General features: G+C 55.1%; 1 protein-coding gene across 3 annotated transcripts in view; it reads right to left on the reverse strand.

The window, feature by feature from the left end:
* Positions 1-275: 275 nt before the first annotated feature.
* The window catches only part of FBXO31 (F-box protein 31), a 48,363-nt gene continuing 33,446 nt past the window's right edge, over positions 276-15,192 (reverse strand). For all 3 annotated transcript variants that reach the window (XM_053554355.1, XM_053554364.1, XM_053554375.1), the window contains 6 exons: positions 11,436-11,603; positions 10,780-10,854; positions 6,215-6,324; positions 5,727-5,880; positions 4,575-4,948; positions 276-1,836 (listed from right to left, as the gene is read on the reverse strand). In XM_053554355.1, the coding sequence (XP_053410330.1) occupies positions 1,614-1,836; positions 4,575-4,948; positions 5,727-5,880; positions 6,215-6,324; positions 10,780-10,854; positions 11,436-11,603 (1,104 nt within the window). In that variant the 3' untranslated portion in view covers positions 276-1,613. The remainder of the gene's footprint in view (positions 1,837-4,574; positions 4,949-5,726; positions 5,881-6,214; positions 6,325-10,779; positions 10,855-11,435; positions 11,604-15,192) is intronic.

The raw sequence follows: 15,192 nt of genomic DNA on the forward strand, positions 1-15,192 counted from the left end.
AAAACCCATTCTCCTGACTCAGTGTGAGCAATGGTGACTCAAGCACAGGCTGCACGCGCCCGGGGCCCGAGGCCTGGTGGCCACAGTCACCATCACTCAGGATGGCCTCTGTTGGCCCAGAAAAAACAGGCACAACCAAAGAGGGCATCTGGCTAACCTGTGAGAGGCCAGGTGGACCCTGCCCTCGGTCCCCCGTAGGGGAGCACTGGTCTCCAACGTCCCAGGCTCCTGCTTGTTTCTCTGAGACGCAAAGTGAGGGGTCAGATGGACTGAAGCTAGGGCAATGGGAACTTTTATTTTAAAAGGCCAGTCAGGGAGAGATTAATCAGGAAAACACTTCATGGGACATCCTTAGGCCGGTTTCTGTACAAAGGCACCACGAGACTGTCACTTCTGGGGGATCCCTCGAGTCCAGGGCACCCAGCCCAGGAGGAGCGGCAGAGGGAAGCACGCCCAGGAGTCCACATGGGGTTGCAGCCAGCTCCACACCCCCTGGTCACTGCTCTTCAGCTGACACTGGCATCACTAAAATCCCTGGCAGGGTCCCCAAATGCAGGTGTTACAAGGGGCAGGTGTCAGCAGCAGGAGCACCCAGGGTATCTGAGCTGGAGGGTCCCAACAGGCCCAGCTTCCAATGTGTGTCCCCCATGCAGGCACGGCTCTTCAAGAAAGCTGCCCTCTCGCCTGCAAAGGGGCTTCCACATCTGGTGTGGCCATTTCTGGCACATTAACGCTTCCAAGAATTGCACCTGTGATGCACTCAGATAACACAGATGCAGGGACCCTGCAGACCCGCGCCCCAGCAGACTTGTGTCCTGACACTGCAGCCTGTGTCAGGAAGAAAGAAAGGACAAGGCAAATGTCCTATATGGAACAGGCCACTAGGGGCCGTCAAGTGGCCACTCCCTGCTTGGTTTTAAGCAGAGAGCCTGATGGGGCAGGCACACAGGTCTGCCTGTGCAGTGACAGACGCTAGTGACCCATGTCGCCAACTCCATCTCACTGACAGGGAAACTGGGGTTAGGGTGAAATGCTTTTGCCCAGATGGAAGCGGGTCAGCAGAGAAGTGGAGTTCAATCTTGGGGCCCAACCCCAGCCTGCTCCTCCACCATCTTCTGGGATCCCCTGCTCAGCACTGTCCCAGGCCACCTCCCCAGGCTGAACCATTCACCCTTGTCCTGACCACCCTTGTCCTGACCAGAAGGGTCACTTCTGCTGGCTCCATCCAAAGGGGACAGGGCGGGGCAACACGTGCCCACACAACTCACTTTAGCCATTGTCAGGAAAAGGGCTCTTTGAAGGAAGATCATGTTTTTCCCTGGAAACCGCTGGAGAGCTGAGGACACCTCAGCCGTCAGTGCCTGCAGCTGTCCCTCTGGATCCCTGTTATTCTGGCTCATCTTTGTTTTTTTTCTGTTTGTTTGTTTTAGTAAGACATGCTCAGCTTTCCCATCGCGGTTCTGACAAAAATGTCTCTGTCACGCGCTCTGTGTAAAGTGTCCGGGTGGCTGGGGTGGGCCCCGGGAGAAGGCGTGCGTCCTGCTGAGAAGCGGGACTCGGGAAGTGCATGCTGCTTCATTCACAGGTCAGAGCCCAAAGCCGCACAGGGTGGGTCAGGAGGTGAGGGCCTGAAGGTTCTTGAGCATCTCATCAAAGGCCTGGGGGGAGGGTGCGTCCGCGTTCCGGAAGGTCACCTGGACCCGACTGTACAGGCTGAAGGATTTTAGCTCCAGCCAGAGGAAGCCGAAGCGGTCCTCATCAAAGAGGATGAAGACCCCGGGGGTGCGCTCGGGACTGGTGAAGCCGTGGCCAGCGATGAGGCCGGTGCCATAGAAGCTGCAGAGAGACAAGAGGGAGAGTATGAGGAGAGGCCAAGAAAGCAGAAGTGCGGCCTGGGTGTTCCCAGCACCCTTCAGGCCGCGAGAGCCACTCCTCCTACTCACGCCCCCAGCGAGGAGCCAGTGGGCTGCGGCACCCGGAGAGAACCTACTGTAGGGGCAGCTGGGACGCCACAGGCAGAGCTCCCGGTGGCAAGCAAAGCCCTCTGGATGCAGAGGGCCAGGGCTCTGGGCCACCAGGGAGATGAGTGCCGATGCTCTAGGCAGGGGACTGAGACGCTGTCAGGTGCTCAGCCCACTCGCTGACCACACTCAACCAACTCACCAGACGAAACCAAGAGGCATCCTCAGGTCAACCAAAGAATTCTGTCCCAAAGCACACATGTTCATGAAGCAGGCCCAACATGGCAAAACCCTGAACTCCAGGTGTCCTGTCACCACACGAACAATTCAGACCCAGTGACACGCAGCCCATCCTGCACCAGGGCAGAGGTCAGGCCCACACACTTCTTACAGCTTGAGACCAACATGAGCATGGAAGACAATTGTTTTTCTTTCTTACAAACAACTAAACACTTCTAAGAGATGACTAATGCCAAGCACAGTGGCTCATGCCTATAAACCCAACACTCTGGAAGGCCAAGGTGGGAGGATGGCCTGAGCCCAGGAGTCTAAGGATGCTGTGAACGAGACTGAGGCTAAAGCGTCAACACTCTAGCCTGGGCAACAGAGTGAGATGTCTCTCAAAAAAAAAAAAAAAAAAAGGTGGCACTTGTGGCTCAAAGGAGTAGGGTGCTGGCCCCATATGCCAGAGATGGTGGGTTCAAACCCAGCACTGGCCAAAAAAACTTAAAAAAAAAAAAGCCGGGCGTGATAGCTCACACCTGTAACCCCAGCACTCTTGGAGGCCAAGACAGGAGCACTGCTTCAGCTCAGGAGTTCAAGACCAGCCTGAGCAAGAGTGAGATTTAGTCTCTACTAAAAATAGGAAAACTAGCCTGGTGTAGTGGCAGGTGCCTGTAGTCCCAGCTACTCGGAAGGCTGAGGCAGGAGACTCACTTAGGCCAGGAGTCTGAAGTTGCTGTGAGCAAGGCTGAGAGGCCTTGGCACTCTAGCTTGGGCGGGAGAGCAAGACTTTGTCTCCCTCAAAAGGGAGAGAGAAATAAGAAGTCAAGGGCTGGCACCCAGATCCCCGCCACCCACAGCCTGAGGCTCCACCAGGCTCCAGCGAGTGCGGGCAGCCCTACTGAGCAGCAGCTGTGCCTCAGAGGGCTTCTTGGTAGGAGAACAAATACCAGGGCCCAGAGGCAGGTGAAGCAACGGCCACTGCACTCAGTCAACAGGCCACGGAACTGGGCTCTCCTGAACAGGTGCCACGGCAAGGCCCTGCAGACACATGAACATGGAAGGGACACGGCTGGTCTGTCCTGGGCTATGGGAGGCCCTGACATTCAACACAGGGTGGACACTGTCCTGCAGGAGCTGGACCAGAGCTGCAGCAGCTGGCCAGCCCTGGCATGTACCATGAGCTTCACACTGGCCCTGAGCTGGCTGTGAAGAATCGGGACACGTGAGAGTTTTAGGGTAACAAAACTTTTTCTTTTATGGCTACTCAAAAATTTACAGCAGTTGAAGTTACACTGGAATGCCACTTGTAAGCCCCAACGCCAGTCACTGGCATCATAACTGTGTAACATGAAGAAAGCCACAGCAGGACCCCTGACCCCAGGAAGCTGGGCCAGCAGCACTCATCTCTCTCTGACATCAAGGTCAGCGGGAAATGCCAACCAGCCCGTCAGTCATCCAGAGCTCAGAGGAAAACAGCATGCACTTGACAAAGGCAGAAGCAATGTGACATCAGTAGACAGGCGGTCCCCTCAGAACGTGTGACATCAGTAGACAGACAGACCCCTCAGAACGTGTGACGTCAGCAGACAGACAGACCCCTCAGAACGTGTGACGTCAGCAGACAGGCCCCTCAGAACGGCCCCAGGGCAACTGTTCACAGAACTTCCTGTGATGGGCTCGGCAGAATGTTCTAGAGCTGCCTTGTCCACAGCACCTGAAACGTGGCCAGTGTGACTGAGGACCAGAATTTTTCATTTAAATTCAAAGTCTAAAAGGACAGGGAAATGGAACATGGAGGTACCTCCATCTCCTACCAGGGTACAGCCAGGGTAGCCTCCCAGGGCCTAAGGCAGTGGCCAAGACTAGACCTGAGAGGGAAGCAGAGTTCTAGCGACACCAGCCCCTTCCATACGCCGCGTGGGCCAGCGTCCACCTTGCTGGCCATCAGGTGCTGGCCCCGCATGGTGGAGTGGGCAGCGCAACTCCAGGGGAGGCAGAGAGGAGGCTATGTTTGCTCGGAGCCCGTACCACCTGTGCAGATGTTACCCGGGGCTCCCTAGGGGCAGGACATGACTCCACTCCCTGCTCTCTGTGGTCGGGGCTATGGGCCAGTCTCTCGTTTGTCACGTGGCTGACTACAGTGGCCAGTGGCACCACTGGTATGTGTGTGGCCTTGGAAGGCACCCAGCACCCCGCAGCTTTGAAGTCCCCAGGATGTGACTCCTCAGGAGGGGAAAGGACAGGAGTCTCCATGCCAAGACCCAGCTGTGAAGCCATTGGCTCAGGCCAGGGACCTGGACCAAGTGATCAGTGGACCCATCCCAATCTCAAAGTCCCCACCACCCATGCCACTTGTGGCCCCCCCCACCCCCCCCACCGAATCCTCACCACATCCTGCAGGTGCGGGGATAGTCCTCATTCCTGGAGCTCACACCGGCCGGCAGCACAAATGGCTGCCCTGGCCCAGACTGGACAGGTTGCTCAGCGGCAGCTGCCACGTCCGCAGACTTCCCACTGTCCTCGGCAGGTACCCCACCCAGCCCCCTGCTGGGTGGCTGGAACTCCCTGGAGCCCTGCTGGCCCCGGCTCCCGCCTGCCTCTCGCCCATCCTCCTGCTGTTCCTGGCGCAACCGCTCGCGGACCTCCAGGACGATGCGTGAGAGCTCATTGAAGTCCCGCAGACTCTCGGCTTCAGGCAGCTGGATCCGGTGCCTCAGGTCGATCTCCACCGTCTGCTGCCCAGCGGGGATGTTAGGGTCCCCCTATGGGGGCAGGCAGCAGTCAGCAGGGCCTGGGACCAGAACAGCAGCCTCTGCGCAGTGTCCGTCCCAGACTCTGCCTCTCACCTCCGCAGCAACCCCTGCAGAGCAGCTGCATTTCAGAAGGCCCTGGAAGCAGCGCCTGGAGCAGGTGGCCTGACAGGGTGGGGGGCACCCCCTGCACCACATGGGGCCCTGGTCCCAGGAGGGCCAGGGAGGCAGCTCTGCTCCTGCAGGACACGTTAGTGGCACCTGCTGGAAAGTCCCCACCAGAACGGCAAGGACCCTTAACCCCAGCACTCTGAGAGGCCAAGGTGGGTGGATTGCTTAAGCTCACAGATTCAAGACCAGCCGGAGCCAGAGCAAAATCTGGTTTTTAAAAATCGCTGGGCGTTGTGGCAGGTGCCTGTAGTCCCAGCTACTCGGGAGGCTAAGAAAAGAGAATTGTGTGAGCCCAAGTGTTTGAGGTTGCTGTGAACAGTGACGCCATGGTACTCTAATGAGGGCGACAAAGTGAGACTCCGTCTCAAATTAAAAAAAAAAAAAAGAACGACAAGGACAACAGGGCAGGGTAGGGTGAGCGGTGGCCCCGTGGTGGGCAGTGAGCGCCTGTTCATAGCAGCCCCGTTCAGACACAGGAGGGGGCTTCATTCTGGACTCAGTGCTGCTGGACCCAGGGCAGGGTTCCCCGGCGGCCACATGTTAGTGTTGCCCAGGCACTTGGCAGCCCCCCAATTAACTCAGCTTCCCATACAGCTGAGCCCCACAAGGTGGCACTCACTGTGATCTTGGTGCCCCTGGCACGCCAGCCGTGGAAGCTGAGCATGACAATCTCCAGACCGTGGCTGCCGTAGGTACCCTTGAAGAGGCCAGGCTTGATGAGGTCGTCAGGTCCGGGGGGCGGCAGGTAGATGCGGCGGTAGGTCAGGCAGTTGCTAAGGGGGGAGGGGTAGCATCAGCATGGGAGGCCATAGGGAGAGGGGGGTCCCCCAGGCTGAGCTGCTATAGGGGACAGAGGGTGGGCCGGGGTGGCTTGGCCAGGCCTCAGGGTCCCCTCCCCCACCAACCTGCTGCACAGTGCACAGGTGCACCATCTGCTTCCAGGGAAAAGAGCGCACGTCCCCAGGCAGGGGGCGCTGCACAGGGCTCAGCAGTGGATGGCAGCGAGCCAGACCTCCCAAAGCTGGCACTGCTCTTGACATGGGTGGCCCTGGAGACCCAGGACGGGAGGCAGCGCAGGGCAGGCAGGACGGGCAGGGTGGCACTTACTCGTACTGGCTGGTGTAGATGAACTTCATCAGGATCAGCTCCTGCATGTGCTCGTGGAAGATGTCCTCCAGTGTGCGCCCCCATTCCTCTCGCAGCCACGTCCGGAATTCCTTCAAGAGAACACACAGGTCATGAAACCACCCGACCATCACGTCCACATGCGTCAGGATGCACCTCTGATGGCGCCAGGCCATCAAGAGAAAGGGGAGCCGAGAGTGTATGCACAGGGTGCCAGACCCAGCCTTCCCAGGGTGAGAAGGAAGGGCAAGGCCACCTCCGGGAGGCAGAGCCGTGCGTATCTGCCTTTGTACAAAGTGCTTTCAGAGTTACGCCGTGTATTCAGGGACAGGAGCTTCTGCAAATGCCACATCCCCAAAGCTCAGCCTGGCCCAGCACCGCAAAGCAAAGGCCTGGCAGCGTCTGCACCAGGGAGGCTGCAGCAAGAGAGGCTGGACAGGCACCAGAGTCCCTGCCGGTCATGCCCCTTGCCAAAGGGATGCAGGCCACCCTGACAAGACGGACAGGACACAGCTGCCCAAAAGGCACTGGCGGGACAGGCTAGGGCAGGGAGACACCACACCTCAGAGCTTCAGAACACAAGGTTCTTCCTTGCAACTTCTGGTCCAGCCAGACAGTGCTACTAGATCACACAGGCAACCCAAGGCTCTGTCCAGAGGTGACACTATCAGATGTAACCACAAGCCACACCTCCTTCAAGGAGCAGGGACGGAGGCGCCACTGACCTTAGAAGAGAAGCAGGAATGCTGGTGGGGATACTGCCTGCTTCACCCTCAAAACACACCAGGCCAAGGCTTTACCAGGGGATGCTGCCTGCTTAATTTCACCCTACTCCGGTGCTATTGTTCAAAGTTCATGTGTTAAAGACCTGAGCCCCAGTGCAATGGTGCTGGGAGTGAAGGCCTTTAAGAAGAGTCTAGGTCACGAGGGCTCTGCACTCACCGATTCATGCCCTTATCATGTGTGGGTTCATTATAAAAGGACGAGGCGGGCCCCCTCTGTGTGTGTGTCTCTCTCTATCACCTGCTCCTGCCCTCCCACCTTCTGCCATGGGATCACACAGCAAGAAGGCCCTTGCCAGATGCTGACCCTCAATCTTAGATTTCCCAGTCACCAGAACTGTGAGGAAATCAATTTACATTCTTTATAAATTGCCTGGTCTGTAGCATTTTGGTGTAGCAACACAAAACAGACCAAGACAAAAAGCTTCCCAGTTCTCAGACTAAGCTAGCAAAATACTGCTACTAAAGTCAAAGACAGCACAAAAAATACTAGACCACATTCATTCATGCAAAGACCCAAAATAACAGCAAACACATCCAGCAGCACAGCGTTAACATACCACACATAAATGAGACTTCTCCCCAAGACTTCACAGTGGCCCCATGTTAGAAATCAATTAATATAAGTCATCACATCACTAGATCCGGGGGACAAAAAAAAAATCATCTCATGGTTTCCACAGATGATTTTTAAAAATTCGGTGAATTTAGAATCTATTCTCAAAACCTAACACAAAGTCTTCTTAATAACATAAGAGGATAAAGCTGTCCCTGACATGATAAAGTGTGTGTCTGGCCTCCAAGCCATTCTGACGCCTGGCAGCCAACACCCACACACCAAGGAGAGGGGCAGGGCAAGCGTACCACCACTGTGAACGGGACTCTGCAGGTGCCAGCGCACACGCGCACAGTTCACAAGGGAAGCTAAAAACTGGAAAGGGAGACGTAAATACCATTATTTGCAGATTGCTACTACCCTGGTGAAAGAGAATTCAGTGAGATGAGTGGGTACAAAATCGGCACCCAGCCACTCCCACATATAAAATCACCAGGTGGGGGGCGGCGCCTGTGGCTCAGGGAGTAGGGCACCGGCCCCATATACTGAGGGTGGCACATTTGAACTCAGCCCAGGCCCAACTGCAACAATAACAAAAAAATAAATAAAAATAGCTGGGTGTTGTGGCGGGCGCCTGTGGTCCCAGCTACTTGGGAGGCTGAGGCAAGAGAATCATCTAAGAGCTGAAGGTTGCTGTGATGCCACGGCACTCTACCAAGGGTGACAAAGTAAGACTCTGTCTCTCAAAAAAAAAAAATCTCCAGGTGGGGGATAAAATCAGAGGCAAGAGCCCACTAGTGACAGCGACTGAAGAACAGACCAGAGTCTGCTCTGTGACAGATGGGCGGGTCTCCCTTAAGGAAATACGAGGTCTGAGCAGGTGGGGCACAGGGGTTCAGATGGGAGCCCCCAAATCACACTATGTCAGCTCCCCAGACACGGCTTGTGTGACATGATTCCAACTGAGATAGGAGACACGAGAGGATGCTTCTGGGAAGCTGACAGTTCTGGAACTCGTATGGGAGAAGATCAGATGAGCCCAGAGAACTCTGAAACACAAGAGGAGGCAGGCGTCCTCGTCCCCCAGTGTGACTCCAGTGACTGATGAGCTGGCAATGCCGGGACTGTGTGGGGCCTGCACGTGGACAGAACATCCGGGTCAGGACATCACGTCTGAACGCAAACCAAATAAACAGGACGATCCCAAACAAAGACGGCATTTCTCACAGAATGCGGATCACTCACAGCCAGTGTGAGGGCAGCTGAGAAGGACCCTCTTGGAAGCATAAGGCTAAGTCTCACATTTCACCCCAGAATTAATCCAAATAGCCAAAAAAAAAGTGAGAAACTAAAACATGAGCTCATTTGTAAACACAGCAGAGTTTGGGGGAATAGATTTTTTTTTTTTTTTAAATAGAGTCTCACTCTGTCCCCAGGCTAGAAGTGCCCTCATCAAGCTCACAGCAAACCTCAGACTCCTGGGCTCAAGGATCCTCCTGCCTCAGCCTTCCAAGTAGCTGGGACTGCAGGTGTCCATCACAATACCTGGCTAGTTTTTTATTTTAAGGTTATTTTTTGTAGAGATGGGGTCTTACCAGGCTGGTCTTGAGCTCCTGGCCTCAAGCAATCCTCTTGGCCAGGCCTCCCGAAGTGCTGGGCATGAGCCACCACACCTGGCCAGGAAGGGATTTCTAAAATAACCCTAAACCAAGACTGTAATGGAAATGATACATCTGATACAAAAATTAAAACTTAGAAAGTTCCATGGAATTCAAAACAGTAAATAAGGTTAAAAAACAAAAAACAAAACTTCAACTCCTATCTGGAAGGGTTCATTTTCCCAGTAAAGGAAAAGGCTAATTCTAGAGTTCAGTTACAAACATACCAACACCTCACAGAAAGAAAAATATTCACAGTTCACAATAAAGGACCCACAGGAGCTCGTGAACACGAGGAGTGTTTTGAGCCTCACTCTGCGTGAGAGAAACATAAATTAACCACCAATGTCAAGATTACGACAAAGCATTTATTCTCACCGTAACTGTTGGGTTTTTCTAGTTTTCACAAGGAGTGTGTGTTGTTCCACTTACCATCAGAAAAAATACTATTCCATTTCAAAATCAGGAAATACATGCCTTTCTTTCACGTCTCAACAGCCGAAGAGTTTCTATTGTTGGAAAATATGTCGACATTTTTCACTTAAATGTAAACTGCAACAATCACTTACACACTGCATGCGAGGTCTGACAGTTCAGTTGGAGAATCCATCCTAGAGAAAGTGCCACATACCTCATTATCACTACCTTCAAAGTTATCCCGTTGGCAATCTGGTGACCGTACCAAAATTCGGCAATGAGGCATGGAGCACCTTTTCCAAGATGAGTTTGCAACTAAACTGTCCAGCTTCACATATGACCACATTGCAAATCAAATTTTAAAGGGCAGTGTTACAAATGAAAAAGCATTTCCATTCTTCATCATCTCCACATGTCATCTATTCAGGAAAACAGGTAACTTGTTTCCCTTCAAAGGACCCCAAGAGGCACATGCATCTGTTCATTTTAGCTCTCCCTGCAGTCCTGGCTAATGAAGAAACCAGCAGAAAATCAGAAACTGGCTAGGAAGGTGTACCCAACAACTAAACACAAGCTACAATGAGCACCCTCTATTTAACAGAGGCAAATCCTTTTTAAAAACATTCTGAAACAGGAGGATGAGTTGGACTCTCAGAAAACTTCAACTCCAGGGGAGTATGAACATAACTCATGCAGACACCAGGAAACCCAACACAGGCTCAGCCACTGCGCTGCCAGGGCTGGACGCTTCTGCTGGCCTGCTCCAAGCCCTGACCTCCCTGCACCTCACGTCAGAGAAGCGGCCCCAACAAAGCTCTGCAGCAAACGTTCCTGGCAAAGGGCCAAGAAGTGCCAACCCCCGTCTGCCTCATCCCGAGTACCTGCACACTCCCACATGCACACACCCACGTGGTGCTGTCCCCGAACTGCGCATTGGAGGCCTTTCCTGTACTGACGACATCAGGCTGGGCCTTGGGAACCGGCCATGCTGCAGAAGGCACACTGACCCTTTCAACCCTTTGGACCCGAGTGTCTCTTTGCCCACAGAGGAGGAGGCCAGGTCAGCGCGGCATGGTGAACCGGGGAAGGCATGTCTGTCTTCACGAGGTCCTGCCTCCCCCAGGCCCTGCTCACCTCCTGCCTCCCACCAGACATCCTGTGGTGGTCCGTCTGGTTGCACTTGGTGGAGAACTCGTCCTTCTTCACAATCTTGAATGTTCACAATAGAAGAAAAAAGAACAAGGCAAGTGGTTAGTCACAGCCACACCCCAGCCCACAGCCTAGCCACGATCAGGCCTCGCCACCTCTGTCCACAGACAACCAAGACGGGACCAAAAAGGAGCCGTCCAGCAGGGCCCAGGAGCACCCTGTGTGCAAACTTCCTGCCGGGGGGTGGGGGGCAGCCACACGTCCCAGAGAGGCATCTGGTCTTCTCAGGGGGACGCAAGGGTAGCATAGGGGGCTGTGTCTCGCATAGTGTGTGGGATGACACGTGTGCTCCCTGGGGTAGCCGACCCTGCCAGGGAGCAGAGCACTCGATCCCAAGCTGAGCTTCTTACAGACAAGAGAAGACAGAGAAGAAGCGGAGCGTGAAGAGCAGCGGCTCTAAGTGAACACAGAAGGGACAGAGGCCCAGGGGGTCTGACAAGCTCCATCACTCCAAGGCGGCCCAGAGAACGCCTGGCAGACCCTCCCTCCCCTCCCCACCCGTCATGGGCACAGGTCCGCAACACAGCCGGCTGGCACCACACAGGATGGCACAGGGTCACAGAAGCACAGCTCTCACGCACCTGGATGTGGCCGTTGTGGGGCCCTTTGTGGCCATACATGCACTCCACTGTGGCAGACTTCCGCTCCAGCAAGTGGATTCTGAAGAGAGGCTTGAATCTCATGGGGTCATCCACGTGTGGGTCGTGGGGGGGCAGGTACATCCAGCCGATGATGAACAGGCCATCCACCTGCAGGGGGAGTTGAGGTTCAGGCGGGCAGAGGGATAGCAGCACCCCGTGCCAGGCTGTCACGCAGTGTGTGGGCAGCAACCCCCCTACCCCCGGGTGCTGGTCAGGCTTGTCAATCAAATAGCAAGGCCTGAACCCCTGCCCCCCCAGCACATCAGCGCTAACTTCCAGTCTAACCAGGAGGAGGGGGCTGAGTCACACTAGGAGGCGAACACACCCCAGAGGCCACTGACCTGACAGAGTAAGTAGAGGGGTCTCTTTCAGCAGGAAAGAGGCTCAGACAAAGTAAATTCAACGTGAGGCCACCTCAGCCTGGTCTGCACAAGCTGAGGTCCACAGGCAGCGGTGAGACAGCCTGGGAGACTCACACAGACAGGTGCCAGGGGACAGGAGTCAGTGCTGCCCTAGACAGGTGATGGTGGCATGGTGGGTCCAGGGGACAGGGGTCCATGATGGTGACATGGTGGGTGCCAGGGGACAGGGTCAGTGCAGCTCTAGATGGTGATGGTGACATGGTGGGTGCCAGGGGACAGGGGTCTGTGTAGCTCTAGGCTGTGATGGTGACATGGTGAGTGCCAGGGGACAGGGTCAGTGCAGCTCTAGACGGTGATGGTGACATGGTTGAGTGCCAGGGGACAGGGTCAGTGCAGCTCTAGATGGTGATGGTGACATGGTGAGTGCCAGGGAACAGGGTCAGTGCAGCTCTAGACGGTGATGGTGACATGGTGAGTGCCAGGGAACAGGGTCAGTGCAGCTCTAGACGGTGATGGTGACATGGTGAGTGCCAGCTGACAGGGGTCAGTGCAGCTCCAGACAGTGATGGTGACATGGTGGGTGCCAGGGGACAGGGTCAGTGCAGCTCTAGACGGTGATGGTGACATGGTGGGTGCCAGAGGACAGGGTCAGTGCAGCTCTAGACGGTGATGGTGACATGGTGGGTGCCAGGGAACAGGGGTCTGTGTAGCTCTAGACGGTGATGGTGACATGGTGGGTGCCAGAGGACAGGGTCAGTGCAGCTCTAGATGGTGATGGTGACATGGTGGGTGCCAGGGGACAGGGGTGGGTGCAGCTCTAGACGGTGATGGTGACATGGTGGGTGCCAGGGGACAGGGGTCTGTGTAGCTCTAGATGGTGATGGTGACATGGTGGGTGCCAGGACAGGGGTCAGTGCAGCTCTAGACGGTGATGGTGACATGGTGGGTGCCAGGGGACAGGGGTCTGTGTGGCTCTAGACTGGTGATGGTGACATGGTGGCCATGTGCGTAAATACCCCATGTCTCAGACCACCAAACAGGAAGGGACCAAACGCCACAGGCCTGGGATTGGCTTTAAAATGCTCCAACAGGAAAGCTCGGGGAGGGACAGGCCCCAGGAGGGAGGCACCTACTGCAAGCAGGAGCTGGGAGATGACACCTGCAGCAGCATGTCCCCTGGCCTGTCACCACACCTGTCAGGGTGTTGACAGAGAGACTGTGAAGGCAGAGGGCAACTCAACACTGGCCCAGCATAGCTCCCAGGGAGGAGGATGGCCCCTGACCAGAGTCACCTGTACTCTGGAACAACCGGGACCCACTGCCACCAGCTCAGTGACAGAGGAGAGAATGTCACTGTTTCTGTGGCCAACGAGTCTGAGACAAGAGCAAGCTACGGCCCTTCATGGGCTCCATTTTCCTTAATCATCCCTGGCTTTTCACAGGCTGATTTTTTGGGTTTTTGGGGGGTGGTTTTCTTTATTACTCACTGCCAGTGAGTAAAACAATTATCACCCTCCCAACTAAGAGAAAGGAATCTGCCCACCCCACTGTGAGCTGCCTGGCTGATCCCTGGGAGAAGACACCTAAGAGCAAGGCTCGCCCAGGTGACCTGACACTCAGGTGAGAAGTGAAGCTCTTAGCAGGATCCCACCGAATCACAAGGAGGCAGCAGCAATGTCTGTCCCACCCAAAGCCCCGTCAGGTGAGTAAAATACGGAGTGACCCAGAAGAACCTGCACAGAGCCCGGCCTGAGGCCCCACGAGGACAGACACACCTGTGTGGCTAAGCAGCCCACACGGCTCAGCGAGGCTGGGTCCCCTGAGTGCACAAAGGAAGGGGCTCAAAATCTAAATGCCAGCTCTCTCAAAGGACAACTCGCTTCATTTTTCTTGTGGCACCAGCTACAGCACAGTGACACGTCAGGGCCACATGCCTGCCCAGAGCGCCACAAGGTCCAACCACCCACGCCCCTGTGCCCTTCAAGAGAACAAGAGCAGGCCAGGTGCGGTGGCTCACGCATGTGGTCCTAGCGCTCAAAGAAGGCACGGCAGGGAGGGCCCTGAAGACCAGGAGTTCGAGGCTGCAGTGAGGTACGACTGTACCACTGCATGTCAGCCTGGGTGACAAAATGAGACCCCATCTCAAAAAAAAAAAAAAAAGAGAGAGAGAGAGAGGACAAGCCAGCATCTGCACCACAGGGCCAGTGGGGTGGCAACACCAAGAAATGGGCCTGAAACCCAGCAGCTGCTTCCTGAGATACACTGGCAGTGAGTGAGAGGTGCTGCGAGGTGAGACCATAGGAGACAGCAGCCTCCCGTTCACCCGGGAGCTAACACCATGCCAGCGCTCCTGTGAGGACCAGCCACAAAGCTGAGTAAATGAAAGGTTTCCAATGCTACTTAAAGACATCAGGGAATAACTACGGCAGCCCAGAGATGAGGGCCTGAGATCATGAAAAGAAGGGACAGGAGCACAGCTGCCCCCACTGCATCCAGAGGCTGGGCAGACACACTGGCGAGTGCTGGGGCCCTAACCTGTGAGGGCGACAGAGGGAGAAACAGCAGAAGCATCTGCTGCTAGGCTGAGTTCCCCAGGGAGGCTGACTGACAGCTGGGATAGAAGACGTGGACTCGGGGCCCAGGGAGGATGTGGCCAGGGCAGCCGGCTGACATGGAGAGGGCCATGCCCAGGGAGAGAGATGGCCCCACTCCTGAAATGCAGCTCACCCTGGCCCGCTCCACCTGCAAGCCAGGGGCAGTCCCCTGCGGACACCAGCAACTGACACACCAACCAGCCACATCACAGATCAAGAGATAAAAGGGAGCCTAAAACCTGACCTGGAGGTTACACACTCAAAAGAAACTGACTAATGTATCCAAGCAAATGGATGATGAAAGGAAAAACTTGACCAGAAAAATGGAATTTATTAAAATATAAAAATGGGGCGGGTGCCTGTAGGTCAATGGGTTGGGTGCTGGCCACATACACCCAGGCTTGCGAGTTCGAACCTGGCCCAGGCCAGCCAAACAGCAATGACAACTGCAACAACAACAAAAAAATTAGATGGGCGTTCTGGAGGGCGCCTGTAGTCCCAGCTACTTGGGAGGTTGAGGCCAAGAGAATCACTTAAGCTCAAGAGTTTGAGGTTGCTGTGAGCTGTGACATCACAGCACTCAACCGAGAGCGACATAGTGAAACTCAGTCTCAAAATAAATAAATAAATAATAAAATAATAAATAAAATATAAAAATGCATACCTCAGGTGGTGCCTGTGGCTCAGTGGGTAGAGGGCTGGCCCCACATACTGAGGGTGGCAGGTTCAAGCCTGGCCCCA

This window comes from Nycticebus coucang, chromosome 2, assembly GCF_027406575.1.
Source record: "Nycticebus coucang isolate mNycCou1 chromosome 2, mNycCou1.pri, whole genome shotgun sequence".
In the NCBI taxonomy this organism is placed as follows: Eukaryota; Metazoa; Chordata; class Mammalia; order Primates; family Lorisidae; genus Nycticebus; species Nycticebus coucang.